General features: G+C 44.5%; 1 protein-coding gene across 3 annotated transcripts in view; it reads left to right on the top strand.

Annotated features, from left to right (window-relative positions):
* LOC106593578 (dual specificity mitogen-activated protein kinase kinase 5) overlaps positions 1–19,130 on the top strand; it is a 99,174-nt gene extending 80,044 nt beyond the window's left edge. Inside the window, exons 20-22 of one of the 3 annotated variants that reach the window (XR_006757579.1) lie at positions 5,433–5,494; positions 7,041–7,086; positions 17,355–19,130. Coding sequence is in view for 2 of the 3 variants with exons in the window: in XM_045689585.1 (XP_045545541.1) it covers positions 5,433–5,494; positions 7,041–7,086; positions 17,355–17,462 (216 nt within the window). In the remaining variant the exon portion in view is untranslated. The remainder of the gene's footprint in view (positions 1–5,432; positions 5,495–7,040; positions 7,087–17,354) is intronic. The other 2 variants (XM_045689585.1, XM_045689584.1) reach the window with 2 other exon arrangements.
* The last annotated feature ends 313 nt before the right edge of the window (positions 19,131–19,443 follow it).

Genomic DNA, 19,443 nt, shown 5'->3' with positions numbered 1-19,443 from the left:
TACTTTCCAAGCTAGTCGGAAGACTTCCAGTTTGGTGTGGCGCCATTTCCGTTCCAATTTTCTGGAAGCTTGCTTCAGAGCTCGTGTATTTTCTGTATACCAGGGAGCTAGTTTCTTATGACAGATGTTTTTAGTTTTTAGGGGTGCAACTGCATCTAGGGTATTGCGCAAGGTTAAATTGAGTTCCTCGGTTAGGTGGTTAACTGATTTTTGTCCTCTGACGTCCTTGGGTAGGCAGAGGCAGTCTGGAAGGGCATCAAGGAATCTTTGGGTTGTCTGACAATTTATAGCACGACTTTTAATGCTCCTTGGTTGGGGTCTGAGCAGATTATTTGTTGCAATTGCAAACGTAATAAAATGGTGGTCCGATAGTCCAGGATTATGAGGAAAAACATTAAGATCCACAACATTTATTCCATGGGACAAAACTAGGTCCAGAGTATGACTGTGGCAGTGAGTAGGTCCAGAGACATGTTGGACAAAACCCACTGAGTCGATGATGGCTCCGAAAGCCTTTTGGAGTGGGTCTGTGGACTTTTCCATGTGAATGTTAAAGTCACCAAAAATTAGAATATTATCTGCTATGACTACAAGATCCAATAGGAATTCAGGGAACTCAGTGAGGAACACTGCATATGGCCCAGGAGGCCTGTAAACAGTAGCTATAAAAAGTGAGTGAGTAGGCTGCATAGATTTCATGACTAGAAGCTCAAAAGACGAAAACGTCATTGTTTTTTTTTGTAAATTGAAATTTGCTATCGTAAATGTTAGCAACACCTCCGCCTTTGCCGGATGCACGGGGGGTATGGTCACTAGTGTAACCAGGGGGTGAGGCCTCATTTAACACAGTAAATTCATCAGGCTTAAGCCATGTTTCAGTCAGGCCAATCACATCAAGATTATGATCAGTGATTAGTTCATTGACTATAACTGCCTTGGAAGTGAGGGATCTAACATTAAGTAACCCAATTTTGAGATGTGAGGTATCACAATCTCTTTCAATAATGGCAGGAATGGAGGAGGTCTTTATACTAGTGAGATTGCTAAAGCGAACACCGCCATTTTTAATTTTGCCCACGGTCTCAATGGGGAGGCTGAAGAAGGCTGAAGAAGATGGGCTTGGCCCTTAAGAAAGGAAATGTTCCTCCTTATATTCTGATTCAGTACTGGGATCGTAATAAAACCACTTTCTGATTTGTGGCTCTTAGAAATGTTTATTTTGCAACTCACATGTAGGAGTGCTGCTTAAAGCCAGTTAATTTGACCGTTTAAATGTCTTCATTCTGTTGGCTGAAGAGGTTTGGGTTACTGCTCTTTGGCATCAATTCTCCTCTAACACACTTCATTTTTGTCTTCTCTCCATCTCCCCCGGTCTCCCCATCTCCCCCCGGTCTCCCCATCTCCCCCCGGTCTCTCCATCTCCCCCGGTCTCTCCATCTCCCCCGGTCTCTCCATCTCCCCCGGTCTCTCCATCTCCCCCGGTCTCTCCATCTCCCCGGTCTCTCCATCTCCCCCCGGTCTCTCCATCTCCCCCCGGTCTCCCCCGGTCTCTACATCTCCCCCGGTCTCTCCATCTCCCCCATCTCCCCGGTCTCTCCATCCCCCTCGGTCTCTCCATCTCCCGCGGTCTCTCCATCTCCCGCGGTCTCTCCATCTCCCGCGGTCTCCCCATCTCCCGCGGTCTCTCCATCTCCCGCGGTCTCTCCATCCCCCCCGGTCTCTCCATCCCCCTCCGGTCTCTCCATCCCCCCCGGTCTCTCCATCCCCAGTCCTCTGTGACGGTCTCTCACTACAATGTTCATTATGGTGGTTGACTGTCTCACTACAATGTTCATTATGGTAGTTGACTGTCTCACTATAATGTTCATTATGGTAGTTGACTGTCTCACTACAATGTTCATTTTGGTAGTTGACTGTCTCACTACAATGTTCATTATGGTAGTTGACTGTCTCACTATAATGTTCATTATGGTAGTTGACTGTCTCACAATGTTCATTATGGTAGTTGACTGTCTCACAATGTTCATTATGGTGGTTGACTGTCTCACACTACAATGTTCATTATGGTAGTTGACTGTCTCACTATAATGTTCATTATGGTAGTTGACTGTCTCACAATGTTCATTATGGTAGTTGACTGTCTCACAATGTTCATTATGGTAGTTGACTGTCTCACACTACAATGTTCATTATGGTAGTTGACTGTCTCACAATGTTCATTATGGTGGTTGACTGTCTCACAATGTTCATTATGGTAGTTGACTGTCTCACAATGTTCATTATGGTGGTTGACTGTCTCACTACAATGTTTATTATGGTAGTTGTCTGTCTCACTACAATGTTCATTATGGTAGTTGACTGTCTCACTACAATGTTCATTATGGTAGTTGACTGTCTCACACTACAATGTTCATTATGGTAGTTGACTGTCTCACTACAATGTTCATTATGGTAGTTGACTGTCTCACTACAATGTTCATTATGGTAGTTGACTGTCTCACACTACAATGTTCATTATGGTAGTTGACTGTCTCACAATACAATGTTCATTATGGTAGTTGACTGTCTCACTACAATGTTCATTATGGTAGTTGACTGTCTCACTACAATGTTCATTATGGTAGTTGACTGTCTCACTACAATGTTCATTATGGTAGTTGACTGTCTCACACTACAATGTTCATTATGGTAGTTGACTGTCTCACACTACAATGTTCATTATGGTAGTTGACTGTCTCACAATGTTCATTATGGTGGTTGACTGTCTCACACAATGTTCATTATGGTAGTTGACTGTCTCACAATGTTCATTATGGTGGTTGACTGTCTCACTACAATGTTCATTATGGTAGTTGACTGTCTCACACTACAATGTTCATTATGGTAGTTGACTGTCTCACTACAATGTTCATTATGGTAGTTGACTGTCTCACTACAATGTTCATTATGGTAGTTGACTGTCTCACACTACAATGTTCATTATGGTAGTTAACTGTCTCACACTACAATGTTCATTATGGTAGTTGACTGTCTCACTACAATGTTCATTATGGTAGTTGACTGTCTCACTACAATGTTCATTATGGTAGTTGACTGTCTCACTACAATGTTCATTATGGTAGTTGACTGTCTCACACTACAATGTTCATTATGGTAGTTGACTGTCTCACACTACAATGTTCATTATGGTAGTTGACTGTCTCACACTACAATGTTCATTATGGTAGTTGACTGTCTCACACTACAATGTTCATTATGGTAGTTGACTGTCTCACACTACAATGTTCATTATGGTAGTTGACTGTGGTTGTTGACTGTGGTTGTTGACTGTGGTTGTTCACTGTAATTGTTGACTGTGGTACTGGACTAATTGTTTACTGTGGTAGTTGACTGTAATTGTTGACTGTGGTAGTTGACTGTGGTAGTTGATTGTAATTGTTGCCTGTGGTAGTTGACTGTGGTAGTTGACTGTAATTGTTGACTGTGGTTGTTGACTGTAATTGTTGACTGGTAGTTGACTGTGGTTGTTGACTGTAATTGTTGACTGTGGATGTTCACTGTGGTTGTTGACTGTTGTTGTTCACTGTGGTAGTTGACTGTAGTTGTTGACTGTGATTGTTGACTGTGGTAGTTGACTGTGGTAGTTGACTGTAGTTGTTGACTGTGGTTGTTGACTGTAATTGTTGACTGGTAGTTGACTGTGGTTGTTGACTGTAATTGTTGACTGTGGATGTTGACTGTGGATGTTGACTGTAGTTGTTGACTGTAATTGTTGACTGTATGTTGACTGTGGTAGTTGACTGTAATTGTTGACTGTGGTAGTTGACTGTAGTTGTTGACTGTGGTTGTTGACAGTATTGTTGACTGTATTTGTTGACTTAGGTAGTTGACTGTGGTAGTTGACTGTGGTAGTTGACTATAGTTGTTGACTGTTGTTGACTGTGGTTGTTGACTGTAATTGTTGACTGGTGGTTGACTGTGGTTGTTGACTGTAATTGTTGACTGTGGTTGTTGACTGTGGATGTTGACTGTGATAGTTGACTGTGGTAGTTGACTGTGGTAGTTGACTGTGGTTGTTGACTGTGGTAGTTGACTGTGGTAGTTGACTGTAGTTGTTGACTGTGGTTGTTGACTGTGGTTGTTGACTGTGGTTGTTGACTGTAATTGTTGACTGTGGTAGTTGACTGTAGTTGTTGACTGTGGTTGTTGACACTATTGTTGACTGTATTTGTTGACTTAGGTAGTTGACTGTGGTAGTTGACTGTTGTAGTTGACTGTGGTAATTGACTGTGGTAGTTGACTGTGGTTGTTGACTGTGGTTGTTGACTGTGGTTGTTGACTGTGGTTGTTGACTGTGGTAGTTGACTGTAGTTGTTGACTGTGGTTGTTGACAGTATTGTTGACTGTATTTGTTGACTTAGGTAGTTGACTGTTGTAGTTGACTGTGGTTGTTCACTGTGGTAGTTGACTGTGGTTGTTGAGTGCACAGCAGGGTGAAACATTTCTCAAATTGATTCTTTTAGTGTTTGACTATCAAACTGTAACAAACTACCTTTATAATATGATTTTAATAAAGTTTTCATTTGTATTCATGCCTCAAACACATTTTATACTGTGCCATTGCCAAGTAAAATATACTTTAAAATATAGACTTCAGAGGGCATTCATGTAAAATAAATGACTGTTGCAATCTGACAGGAAAATGTTTCGCCTTTCATGGCGAAATCTCCTTTAATGTTTTTATCGGAACGAAGATGACCGGTGCCGCTCACACTTGTGCTCACCCGACCCCCCTCACTGATTCCTGAAGGAGATTCTTTTCCTTGACTCCATTGTGCTCGTTCAACAATAGGTGGGGTTCAGGTGCAGCTACCTCTTTTTACTAAGAAGACGAGACAATGTATCGCAGCGTTTAGAAATACCCTCTTTATCAAGGCCGGCCTTTCTCAGCAAAATGTGTTTTAATAACTAGAATTCTATGTAGTTCAGGGTTTGGGGTTTCTCCGAATTGTGGTTTTGTATTCTTAACCAGATCTAGACACAGTGATTGTGAGGAATTGTGGTTTTGTATTCTTAACCAGATCTAGGCACAGTGATTGTGAAGAATTGTAGTTTTGTTTTCTTAACCAGATCTAGGCACAGTGATTGTGAGGAATTGTGGTTTTGTATTCTTAACCAGATCTAGGCACAGTGATTGTGAAGAATTTGGATTTTTAGATTTGTATAATTAAATCTCTCATTTCGGTTATATTTCAAGTTATTCATATGTTGATTAGTAATGTTTGTCAAAGTGGATCTCTTCAACAAAATTAAGAAATGGGTTTAGCTTTTAGTGACAGATTAGAAATCACATTGTGAGATAATTCTTTCCCAGCTTCCATTTTATACTGTGTGGTCTAAGTTGTTCGGTTGTGGCCTTGTTTTTCTCCCAGGACCCTCCTATTCTTCCTGTGGGTCAGTTCAGCCAGAAGTTTGTCCACTTCATCACACAGTGGTGAGTCCAATGTTTTAACATTTGTCATTTAACAGATGATCTTATCCACAGCGACTTACAGTTAGTGCATTCATCTTAAAATAGCTAGGTGAGACAACCCTTATCTCTCTCTCTCGAGCGCTCTCTCTCTCTCTCTCTCGCTCTCTCGCTCTCTCGCTCTCTCTCTCTCACTCTCTCATTTATCAGCCTTTTAATGTGTTGGTTTCATCTGAACAGACATAAACCTAAAAACAGAAGCTTAGTACATCAACAGATTCAATATGTTTAAAAATGAAGTTAAACAATTGGATAGAATGCATTTCATTTGCCAAAGACCAGACCTCAACCATGTTCATTTAAAAAAAAAATCCATTGTCTTTAGTACACTAAATGCAATCGTTCATATGAATTTAGTAGGCTGTATTTTTGAACTTGATGACTCATGTAGGACATGCATTACCACTGTAGTGCCCTCCACTCTCCTGTCTGATAATGGTGTTGGGTGATAATGGGGCAGCTAGCAGAGACAGGATAACAAGGACAGGCCTTATCTCAGTATACCAGGCTCTCCTGAAGGACAAATTAACTCTCTGATTTGTTTCTTTACTGTAGCAGCACAGCACAATATTTACACTGACCATGTCTCTCATGGTCTGTTGGCCCCCTGTTAGCCAAATGCTCTCACAAATAAACACACACACACACAGCAGGGGGAAAGTACCCAATGGACTGACCTACCGGCCAAAAGCAGGACCATAACAGTGTGTACATGTTTCTGCATGTGTATGTCCTTGTACGTGTGTCTACACACCGCCAGCTGTTGTTTACCTATCTCTATGCCTTATTTACTCAAACAGGCCAGGTCTCTGTTTCTCTTCTCCGTGCCCGCCCCAGCCCTGGCACCAGGTTGGCACTGCCACCTCCCAGGCTATTCTTAGAGGTCCCTGTCCTGTCCCTGGTCCCTGCCCACTGTGATTCATCACACAGTAACTCGGTTAGCTCCAGACGGACCTCTCTAGAACCACTACTAATCCTTCACAGTCCCCTATGTAGGTCGCCCTGACGAATCTCCACTCCTCATTCTCAGGACTGGCAGGAGCCTCACACAGGGTCAATGACTGTTTGGGTACTTAGTGTGTGTGTGAGCTGGCACTGGTGGTTAGAGTGGTGCTGATGAAGATGGTTTTGATCGGCTTTATTGTTCAAATGATAGTAGGCCAGCGCACACACACACACACACACACACACACAACATCAAGGAGACCTCTTGTATAAGGAATATGGACTGGTTGTCCACACAGTTTATTGTTAAATTGTACTAGCCATACCATTTGCACTGCGTGGGGCTCATAGTGTAACAAAAGCACCATTGGGACAATCTGGCAATTAGGCTTGTCAGGTTTGTCAGTAATGTCCTTGGATGCTCATTAGGAACAAATGCTCATTAGGAAATTACTTATAGAAAAATGTAACTAATGAACCAAAAAATGAAATAGTCTTACCTTTGAAAATGTCTCTGTATGCTTAAACAACATTGTGATAAAACTGTGCTGTTTTCTCTGTTCAGCATGAAGAGACTCCCTAAAGAGAGACCTGCTCCCAACAACCTTATGGTGAGTTACCATGTTACAGACTATAGAAACCTCCTAACAACCTTATGGTGAGTTACCATGTTACAGACTATAGAAACCTCCTAACAACCTTATGGTGAGTTACCACGTTACAGACTATAGAAACCTCCTAACAACCTTATGGTGAGTTACCACGTTACAGACTATAGAAACCTCCTAACAACCTTATGGTGAGTTACCACGTTACAGACTATAGAAACCTCCTAACAACCTTATGGTGAGTTACCACGTTACAGACTATAGAAACCTCCTAACAACCTTATGGTGAGTTACCATGTTACAGACTATAGAAACCTCCTAACAACCTTATGGTGAGTTACCATGTTACAGACTATAGAAACCTCCTAACAACCTTATGGTGAGTTACCATGTTACAGACTATAGAAACCTCCTAACAACCTTATGGTGAGTTACCATGTTACAGACTATAGAAACCTCCTAACAACCTTATGGTGAGTTACCATGTTACAGACTATAGAAACCTCCTAACAACCTTATGGTGAGTTACCACGTTACAGACTATAGAAACCTCCTAACAACCTTATGGTGAGTTACCACGTTACAGACTATAGAAACCTCCTAACAACCTTATGGTGTGTTACCACGTTACAGACTATAGAAACCTCCTAACAACCTTATGGTGAGTTACCATGTTACAGACTATAGAAACCTCCTAACAACCTTATGGTGAGTTACCATGTTACAGACTATAGAAACCTCCTAACAACCTTATGGTGAGTTACCACGTTACAGACTATAGAAACCTCCTAACAACCTTATGGTGAGTTACCACGTTACAGACTATAGAAACCTCCTAACAACCTTATGGTGAGTTACCACGTTACAGACTATAGAAACCTCCTAACAACCTTATGGTGAGTTACCATGTTACAGACTATAGAAACCTCCTAACAACCTTATGGGGAGTTACCATGTTACAGACTATAGAAACCTCCTAACAACCTTATGGGGAGTTACCATGTTACAGACTATAGAAACCTCCTAACAACCTTATGGGGAGTTACCATGTTACAGACTATAGAAACCTCCTAACAACCTTATGGGGAGTTACCATGTTACAGACTATAGAAACCTCCTAACAACCTTATGGGGAGTTACCATGTTACAGACTATAGAAACCTCCTAACAACCTTATGGTGAGTTACCATGTTACAGACTATAGAAACCTCCTAACAACCTTATGGTGAGTTACCATGTTACAGACTATAGAAACCTCCTAACAACCTTATGGTGAGTTACCACGTTACAGACTATAGAAACCTCCTAACAACCTTATGGTGAGTTACCACGTTACAGACTATAGAAACCTCCTAACAACCTTATGGTGAGTTACCACGTTACAGACTATAGAAACCTCCTAACAACCTTATGGTGAGTTACCACGTTACAGACTATAGAAACCTCCTAACAACCTTATGGTGAGTTACCATGTTACAGACTATAGAAACCTCCTAACAACCTTATGGTGAGTTACCATGTTACAGACTATAGAAACCTCCTAACAACCTTATGGTGAGTTACCACGTTACAGACTATAGAAACCTCCTAACAACCTTATGGTGAGTTACCATGTTACAGACTATAGAAACCTCCTAACAACCTTATGGTGAGTTACCACGTTACAGACTATAGAAACCTCCTAACAACCTTATGGTGAGTTACCACGTTACAGACTATAGAAACCTCCTAACAACCTTATGGTGAGTTACCATGTTACAGACCATAGAAACCTCCCAAGGTTATGGAAGTCAACCAAAACATGACTGTAGGAAGATATCACACAGACATATCTGTCTAGACGTGAGTTCCATGTCCCCTCTAACCCCCAATGAGTCTGACTGAGTCTGTCTCACTCCAAGTATTGGCTTGATGGGTTTCTCTCATCTGGTGTTAGCGCACAAGGCCACAGCAATTTACACCAGCTACCTTTTAAGAGCTGTGACAGGGAAGGGAGAGACTGTGGTTCTGTGTGTATAGATTGTGTGTGTGTGTGTGTGTGTGTGTGTGTGTGTGTGTGTGTGTGTGTGTGTGTGTGTGTGTGTGTGTGTGTGTGTGTGTGTGAGTGTGTTCTCACACAAGGAAGAGGAGGGGAGAGAAAGAGAGCTGAAGACTCAGACCCATATCTTTCTCTCTCTGTATCTCTCTCTGTATCTCTCTCTCTCCCCCTCCCTCTTTCTCCGTCTCTCTCTACCCTCCCTTTCTCTCTCTCTCCCTCTCTTAGAGAATGCATTGATCTCTGCTTAGTTTAGTTCTATCAGTTAGTTAGTTAGTAGGACATCCCATAGTCAAACAGACAGTCAGACAGACAGTCAGACAACAACCAAACAGACTGTACATATCCCAGGACACCAGCATCACTAACAGCCACTAATGCTCATACCATAAAACCCCACAGCGGGAATGACGTCAATAAAAGCCATATGAATAATCAGAGGGAGCCGCGTCCCATCCTCATCCACCATCCATGCCAAGCTGATGAGCGAGCCCACGGAGGCATAATCGTAAAGAGACACAATTTGCCGTGTCTTCCACCGGCTCTCCTGGAGGAATAAGGCCGTGAAGATAATAACTATTAGTGAACGACGGCACTTTGTAGTGGGGATTCCAGCTGTGGCAAGCTGCATTAACATACAGATGGAATGTGTATATAGACTGTTAATATGTACACGGTGGTGGTGGGGGGGGAGGGGCGCGTGAGACAATCAGACCCTCGCCACAGAGGCACGCGGCCGTGACCTCATCTCGTGCCTCATCACGGAGAACGGAAATGAAGGGCCTGAGGGGAGAGGGACACAAAACATAGGGAGGAGAGAGAGAGGAAGGGAGGAGAGAGAGAGAGAGAAAGGGAGGAGAGAGAGAGAGAGAAAGGGAGGAGAGAGAGAGGAAAGGGAGGAGAGAGAGAGGAAGGGAGGAGAGAGAGAGGAAGGGAGGAGAGAGAGAGGAAGGGAGGAGAGAGAGAGGAAGGGAGGAGAGAGAGAGAAAGGGAGGAGAGAGAGAGAAAGGGAGGAGAGAGAGAGGAAGGGAGGAGAGAGAGAGAAAGGGAGGAGAGAGAGAGAAAGGGAGGAGAGAGAGAGAGAAAGGGAGGAGAGAGAGAGAGGAAGGGAGGAGAGAGAGAGGAAGGGAGGAGAGAGAGAGGAAGGGAGGAGAGAGAGAGGAAGGGAGGAGAGAGAGAGAAAGGGAGGAGAGAGAGAGGAAGGGAGGAGAGAGAGAGGAAGGGAGGAGAGAGAGAGGAAGGGAGGAGAGAGAGAGAAAGGGAGGAGAGAGAGAGGAAGGGAGGAGAGAGAGAGAAAGGGAGGAGAGAGAGAGGAAGGGAGGAGAGAGAGAGAAAGGGAGGAGAGAGAGAGAAAGGGAGGAGAGAGAGAAAGGGAGGAGAGAGAGAAAGGGAGGAGAGAGAGAGGAAGGGAGGAGAGAGAGAGGAAGGGAGGAGAGAGAGAGGAAGGGAGGAGAGAGAGAGGAAGGGAGGAGAGAGAGAGAGAAAGGGAGGAGAGAGAGAGGAAGGGAGGAGAGAGAGGGAAAGGGAGGAGAGAGAGAGCGGGTAGAAAGAGAGAGACTTGTTGCCGTTTTCCTGGACACAGATTAATAAAACGAGTCCTGGAATAAAAAGCATTGTAGTAGGGTTTCTCCATTTAAAGTGCTTTTTAGTCTGATCTAGTCTTAATCTGTGTCTGGGAAAGCAGCCTTCATGTTATAACAAGTGGTAATAACGGTTTACACTGACTTTAAGTCCAGGTAACCACAGCTGATATGTTTCATAGCTAAACTGAGCTAACTGGCCAACCCAGAACTACAACTGGGAGACATAGGGACTAGGATAACATTTCTGAAAGAGAAAGAACCTGTTAAATTGACGACTCAACAATGTCCCTCTGTTGTCATCAGGTCAACATCAGGGCAGAGGGTCAGTCAACCAGTAGAGTGTGAGCTGAAATCAGAATGGCTATGTGTGTGTGTGTGTGTGTGTGTGTGTGTGTGTGTGTGTGTGTGTGTGTGTGTGTGTGTGTGTGTGTGTGTGTGTGTGTGTCCCTCTTTGGAAATAATGTGTTCAGGACTTGCATCACAACAGCTGTGTCTGTCAGGAAAGTGCCAGTGTGTTCTCCTTCCACTGATGCATCTTTCATTAGGAGGACATTACCTCATGATATCCTATCAAGGGGTTCATAATCCGATGACATACTGGGCCAGACACTGAGGACTTTCCATTGGCTTGCTCCCAGGACATTACCAGGGCTCCACCATGCTCTAGTCTAGTGTCGTCTGACCTGGTAGGAATACTTCTGAAATGCATCGTTCCTTCCTCCCTGCAATGAATGTCTGTCTCTCTGTGTGTCTCTCTCTCTCTCTCTCTCGCTGTGTCTCTGTCTCTCTGTGTGTCTTTCTCTCTCTGTCTCTCTGTGTGTCTTTCTCTCTCTCTGTCTCTCTGTGTGTCTTTCTCACTCTCTGTCTCTCTGTGTGTCTTTCTCTTTCTCTGTCTCTCTGTGTCTTTCTCTCTCTCTGTCTCTCTGTGTGTCTTTCTCTCTCTCTGTCTCTCTGTGTGTGTCTCTCTGTCTCTCTGTGTGTCTCTCTCTCTGCCTCTCTGTGTGTGTCTCTCTCTGTCTCTCTGTGTCTTTCTCTCTCTCTCTGTGTCTCTCTGTGTGTCTTTCTCTCTCCCTGTCTCTCTGTGTGTCTCTCTCTCTCTGTCTCTCTATGTGTCTCTCTCTCTCTGTGTGTCTTTCTCTCTCTCTGTCTCTCTGTGTGTCTCTCTCTCTCTGTGTGTCTCTCTCTCTCTGTCTCTCTGTGTGTCTTTCTCTCTCTCTGTCTCTCTGTCTTTCTCTGTCTCTCTGTGTGTCTTTCTCTCTCTCTGTCTCTCTCTCTGTCTCTCTCTCTCTGTGTGTCTCTCTCTCTCTGTCTCTCTATGTGTCTCTCTCTCTCTGTCTCTCTGTGTGTCTTTCTCTCTCTCTGTCTCTCTGTGTGTGTCTCTCTGTCTCTCTGTGTGTCTCTCTCTCTGCCTCTCTGTGTGTGTCTCTCTCTGTCTCTCTGTGTCTTTCTCTCTCTCTGTGTGTCTTTCTCTCTCTCTGTGTCTCTCTGTGTGTCTTTCTCTCTCCCTGTCTCTCTGTGTGTCTCTCTCTGTCTCTCTGTGTGTCTCTCTCTCTGTGTGTCTCTCTCTCTGTGTGTGTCTCTCTCTCTCTCGTTTTTGTTAAGAGCTGTTGTAACGCTGTAAGGGGCCTCTGTACTCACCCTTTCCATTTTGAGGTGTGTGCGTGTGTGTCTGATCCACTCCCTCCCACCATCCCCTTGTCTCTGATTGTGACTTGATTGACATCTCTTCTTCTCCTCTATTCCCCACCGGAGGGCCCTCATTGTCAACGAGCCTTTTAGCACCTTTGTCCCTAACGCAGCCCCCCCCGGCCCCCTTCAAACCCCCCTACCCAGAGGTGCCAGATGAGCCCCCTGGTCTGTGACAAAAGGGGCCGTGCGTGTGTGTTGTGTGTGTCGAGTCTTAGACAGTCCCCAACTCCATCAAGGACCCTGACTGCCTCCACTTGCCAAAACCCTGCAGAAACCCACATGTAAAAATGACTGTTGAGTGTAGTAATCTGAGTGTGTGTTTGGGGGGGTTGAAAGGTGCGGCAGGGGCTGTTAAGGGTGTAAAGAGGTGGAAGGGTTCAGTACTCCTGTGGTGCCCCAGAAGAGAGAGAGAGAACTGAGATTTAAAGTCCCATCCTTCACGCACCATCACCACTGGGACCCGTGTGAGTGACAGGATTTTAAAAGGACTCCAATCTCCTCCACTTGTTTACACATTAGCAAGATGGAAAGTTTTCTCAGCGTCTCAGACATTTCTGTGTCGACACTTTAACACCGGGGCCGTTCTTATCACATTTGACCCCTAGGGCCTCACACTGAACATAGTAAGGCTTCTTACTCAGGAAGGCTACACAAAGTGAAATAGGAGAATTTGAAAAATTCTGGATTTGGGGGAGTGGGCTGTGTTTACCAGTTGAACATAACCATGCAAACATATTTTATATAATGCTAACTTCTTATTCATGATTATAAGTCATAAAAGCCTAATGGCAGCTGTTTTTACTCTCTCTGTCACAGAATTTAAACCTTTCCAAGCTTGTCAACTCATCATACTGCTGCCCAGAGAATGTTCCCTGAGTCTCATTTTCCTCATCAGGACAAGAAAGTCAGGGTTGAATAACTACAAGGGTACAAGTTAGTGTAGCCAGCTCCCTTTCAGCACAGACTGTAGGTAGATATGGTATTTAACCATCTCTACGGGTGCCATTTGGCCTATGTAACACATCCCTCTTTTAAGTTGATGTACTGGAGTAACGGATCATCTCATATAGAATCCATCTCTCACACACCTACACACACACACACTTAGTGGAAGTACTGGAGTAAAATGTCACCTCAAGGAGCCCTCGTCATATACACACACACCTCCCTTGTCTGCCAGTCAGTTTCCTTGTGGGAGCTGGAGATTAGCATGCAAATCTGCAAAGACCTAGTTACTCTTCTGACCTTTCAACCTTTCTCTCTGTCTGTCTTCCTCTCTCTCTTTCTCTCCCCACCCCTCTCTCACACACACACACATGGCTTTTCACACACACACTCATCCACTGCGTCGCGTTCCTCCAACAACGTCTAATGAGGTGATGACCAGCCACTTGTTATAATTGCTTCCGACTCCGTTTAATTTTCCAAGCTTATTAATCATATGTAGAAGTTACTTAAAATTGCATAAATTAATCTTCGATTAAAAAGCCTATCAAAGAACTCCAAACAATTAAAGAGTAAGGTAGAATTTCCCCTGGGATTTGTGGCAGTTTTATTTGAACGACCCGTTCAGGTGATTATCCCACTTTGATGCGCTGAGACTGTGATTAATGTAGTGGTACTTTTTAAATGAGTTTTCTCCCTCTATCCTCCACGCGCTCGTTGGAAAGGTAAAGCTGTAGCACCTTAAATGACCTAACTAAAGAGTATTTATTCCATTTGACTCTTAATAACGTCCTCCTGGTTTTTGGCTTAATTCTGGTGGCAGGTGTTTTAATTAATGGCGGGTCGCGTGGCCCTGACGTACGTGTGTGTGTGACATTTAGAAAAGCTTTATTGTCCACGCATTGTGGAGATTTGGCTGGCCTTGAAAAAACATGGTGTGCGTGTGTTAATTTTAGCCTGAATATGACACCATCTCAACTGGGATTCCAATAATAACTTTGTCCGAGTTAGTGTGTTTTCTCCATGTCTGTCTTTAAACTGTGTGTGTGTGCGTACGTCTGTGTGTATCTGTCTATGGGGTATTAAAAAGACAGAAGCCAAGTCCCCCCCTTCATTCAGGTCAGATTCCATCAGACGTGGCCAGTCTGTTAGGGTTAGGGTCGAGAGCAGAGGTGAAGAGAGAGCAGGAGCTGGATATTAAAGACATTACTCTGGACCCCATCTCTCCCTCCCTTTACTCCCTCCATCTCCCCCCTCTCTCTCTCTGTACAGGCACAGCAATGATTGATGAGATGGGTACCCAGAACATTGGGGCATCCAAGAGCGTCCACTCCAGATCGCTCTCTCTCACATACACTGATATGAGAGTAATTAACCTCAGTCTATCTTAGCCCCAGCTGCCCATTAGAAGGACACCAGGATTGATGGGGCTCTCCTAGTCCCTCAGACTCACTGGACACAGGACTGGACCGGCCCTGTCTGGACTGGATCTGAGAGGAACGGACCCGTCAGACTGGACTGCCAGTTATGCGTCTATCTTAGGGGTGTAACTTGGGATATGGTTGCAGAACATTGCCTTTTAAACGTAAAATATATGACAGAATCCAAACATATTGAAGTAAAGTATTTATACAAACTACACTTACATTACTGTATATAACACCTCAACACCATCAAGTCCTTGTTCCAATGTTACCCTCTGTAATCCATCCTCCATTCATTTTTTTATTTGGCTAAATTCATTGTCCCCCATACAAGGTCCCTGGTCCTTATATCCCCTGTTTTTGGCCAGATTGGACTCTTATTAACACTCTGCTCTGTTTGTTAGTGCCTGTTAGTGAAGGTCCTGTGTCAGGGAAACCAGGGGTGACAAGTCCATTTAAAGAGCGGTGGCTTTGGTCGTTTATCTAATTGTCCCTCTACTCGACACACCAAATAAATGTAGCGGTCAGTCACCGTTGGCCCGTCTCCGTGACAACCCCCACCACTTTCACCCTTGACCCCTGTATGAACCGGCGGAGGTCATCACCGACACATGGCTCTCCAAATGAGGTTGTATCAGTGCATGGTGCACTTGTCACTGATGTGTCACACGTCATGTGACCTCTGTCACCATCTCTACAGTGCTAGTTGGACTCTATATGGTTAGGATTATATGTATTTGGTGTTTGTATGGTTTGAGCATTGGTTGATTGACTATGAGAAGCCTTGTGCTGGAGTCTTGGTGTAGCAGTTATTGTCCTGACTGAATGTGTCTCTCTGGTGACACCATAGTGCCACGCTGACCCTCAACACGGTGGCCCCTCAGGGGTGCGTGATTAGTCCCCTCCTGTACTCCCTGTTCACCCACGAATGTATGGCCTCCCACCACTCCCAACACCATCATTAAGTTTGCAAATGGAATGATGGTGGTAGGCCTGATCAACGATGAGACAGCCTATAGGGAGGAGGTCAGACACCTGGCAGTGTGGTGCCAGGACAACAACCTCTCCCTCAACGTCAGCAAGACAAAGGAGCTGATTGTGGACTACAGGAAATGGAGGGCCGAGCACGCACCCATCCACATTGACGGGGCTGCAGGGGTGCAGGTCGAGAGCTGCAAGTTCCTCGGCGTCCACATCGCTAAGGATCATGGTCCACACACACCAACAGTCGTGAAGAGGGCACAACAACGCCTCTTCCCCCTCAGGAGGCTGAAAAGATTTGGTATGGGCCCTCAGATCCTCAAAAAGTTCAACAGCTGCACCATTGAGAGCATCTTGACTGGCTGCATCACCGCTTGGTATGGCATCTGCTTGGCATCTGACCGCAAGTCACTACGGAGGGTAGTGCGTACTGCCCAGTACATAACTGCGATCGAGCTCCCTGCCATCCAGGACCTCCAAACCCGGCGGTGTCAGAGGAAGGCCATAAAAATTGTCAAAGACTCTAGCCACTCTTTGTTATTAAGTATGTATACTGAACAAAATATAAACCAACAATTTCAAAGATTTTACAGAGTTACAGTTCATAGAAGGAAATCAGTCAATTGAAATAAATTCATTAGGCCCTAATCTATGGATTTCACATGACTGGGAATACAGGTATGCATCTGTTCATCACAGATACCTTAAAAAAAGTTAGGGGCGTGGATCAGAAAACCAGTCAGTATCTGGTGTGACCACCATTTGCCTCATGCAGCCCGACACAGCTCCTTCGCATAGAGTTGATCAGGCTGTTGATTGTGGCCTGTGGAATGTTGTCCCAGTCCTCTTCAATGGCTGTGCGAAGTTTCTGGATATTGGTGGGAACTGGAACACGCTGTCGTACACATCAATCCATCCCAAACATGCTCAATGGGTGACATGTGTGGTGAGCATGCAGGCCACGGAAGAACTGGGACATTTTCAGCTTCCAGGAATTGTGTACACATCCTTGTGACATGGAGTCATGCATTATCACGCTGAAACATGAGGTGATGGCAGCAGAAGAATGGCACGACAATGGGCATCAGGATTTCATCACGGTATCTCTGTGCATTCAAATTGTTAGCGATAAAATGCAATTGTGTTCGTTGTCCGTAGCTTATGCCTGCCCATACCATAACCCCACCGCCACCATGAGGCACTCTGTTCACAACGATGACATCAGCAAACCACTCACCGACACGACGCCATAAACGTAGTCTCAAAAAATTCTCAAAAACGATTTTGGAGGCGGCTTATGGTAGAGAAATTAACATTCAATTCTCTGGGAACAGCTCTGGTGGACGCTCCCGCTCGTCAATTCTGACTGTCCTTGAAAATAATTTTAACAAAAATCCTAAAGGAGATCGGAACTGATCTCCTTTCTAAGAGGGAAAAAAATTGATTATTTTTAGTTCAGTGTGTTTTTATTGATCAATGTGGTAATTTTTCCAGATGTTCTGAGAGATTGGCTGTTCCATAGGCCACGACCAATGTACAGTATACTCTAATCACTGGATCCATACCTGAGACACTATTAATCTCTCTCAATTTCTCTACCTTCTCTGTCCGCAGGACCATGCCTTCATCCTGCTCTACGACGATGGCAATGCGGAGGTGGTGTCCATGTGGGTGTGTCGCTGCCTAGAGGAGAGGAGAGCCCAGGCTCAGGGACAGATGTGACCCCGTAAACACAGGAGACCACAGAGAAGTTAGCGGTCAAAGGTATCATGTAGGGCCAGGATAATACCAGTATCTCTATACTCGTTAATATCGTGGCAAAGAAACAAAACACGAAGCGCTTTTAACTTCGTTAGGAAAACTGCCCTAATGTTGGAAACAAAATATCATTATGATGTCACCCAGAGTCACATTTATTTATTTTCTATCTATAGCTCACAATATTTTACATACAGCAGGTGTTTAAAGGACTAAAGCGTTTGGTCTGCTTTGTGTTTTCATTTTTGCCATAGAAACAATATTGTGATACTGGTATCGTCCTGGCCCTAATATCATGCCCCAATCTCTCTGGACTTTGACCATTCGTGAACCCCAGGAGTGGACAGTAAATATCAAAGACACGGATTCTAAAACGTATTGATGACGTCCATGGTGTAAAGAGGGCGTCTGTACGTCCAACTTCAGTAAGCCAAGAGGATACTGTATATTTTCAACTGAAAGTTCATTGCAAGTGGAACTTTGTTATCTGGGCCCTTAGCACGTTGACTGATGTCTTGATGGTGTATCCTGGACTCTTACACTCCAAACCTGGCTCTGTGTTGACGCTGCTTCATCAATGAATTTACAATTGAGTGGGACTTATTCCGTGACTGTTTGCCTACTTAGTTATTTCTAACTCAGAGAGACTTTAGACAGAATGTCAGAGTAAGTGATCAACGATGAGATGGGACTTGAAAACCCAAATGGCTTTACAATAACAAAGAAGTGCTATTTTCCAGGATGACGCTCGGATAACCTGTTACGCTTTATTGTTGGTCGCTTTCTAGTGAATGTCGAGGTGTGCCGGTGTGTACGGCAGTAACCGTGTGTGTGCCTAATGTTTTTACAATGACGTTTCTTTGACATTACTTTACCTCATCGAGATACACTATATATACGAAAGTATGTGGACAGCACTTCAAATTAGTGGAATTGGCTATTTCAGCCATACCCGTTGCAGACCGGTGTAGAAAATCGAGCACACAGCCATGCAATCGCCATAGACAAACATTGGCAATAGAATGGCCTTACAGAAGAGCTCAGTGAATTTCAACATGGCACTGTCATAGGATGCCACCTTTCCAACAAGGCAGTTCGTCAAATTTCTGCCCTGCTAGAGCTGCCCTGGTCAACTGTAAGTGCTGTTATTGTGAAGTGGAAACGTCTAGGAGCAACAACGGCTCAGCAGCAAAGTGGTAGGCAACACAAGTTCACAAAATGGGACCACCAAGTGCTGAAGCACGTAGTGTAAAAATCGTCTGTCCTCAATTGCAACACTCCCTGCCGAGTTCCAAACTGCCTCTGGAAGCAACATCAGCACAATAACTGTTTGTCGCGAGCTTCATGAAATTGGTTTCCATGGTCAAGCAGCCATACACAAGCGTCGGCTGGTGTAGTGTAAAGCTTGCCGCCATTGGACTCTGGAGCAGTGGAAACGCGTTCTCTGGAGTGATGAATCACACTTCACCATCTGGCAGTCCGACAGACAAATCTGGGTTTGGCGGATGCCAGGAGGACGCTACCTGCCCCAATGCATAGTGTCAACTGTAAAGTTTGGTGGAGGAATAATGGTATGGGGCTGTTTTTCATGGTTCGGGCTATGCCCCTTAGTTCCAGGGAAGGGAAATCTTAACGCTACAGAATACAATGACATTCTAGACAATTCTGTACTTCCAACTTTGTGGCAACAGTTTGGGGAAGGCCCTTTCCTGTTTCAACATGACAATGTCCCGTGCACAAAGCGAGGTCCATGCAGAAATGGTTTGTCAAGATTGGTGTGGAAGAACTTGACTAGCCTGCACAAAGCCCTGACCTCAACCTCATCAAACACCTTTGGGATAAATTGGAACGCCGACTGCGAGCCAGGCCTAAATCGCCCAATATCATTGCCTGACCTCACTAATGCTCTTGTGGCTGAATGGAAGCAAGTCTCCACAGCAATGTT

Source organism: Salmo salar, chromosome ssa11 (assembly GCF_905237065.1).
Source record: "Salmo salar chromosome ssa11, Ssal_v3.1, whole genome shotgun sequence".
Classification (NCBI taxonomy): domain Eukaryota; kingdom Metazoa; phylum Chordata; class Actinopteri; order Salmoniformes; family Salmonidae; genus Salmo; species Salmo salar.
Note: the sequence above shows the minus strand (reverse complement) of the source record. Positions and strands in the feature narration are given on the sequence as shown.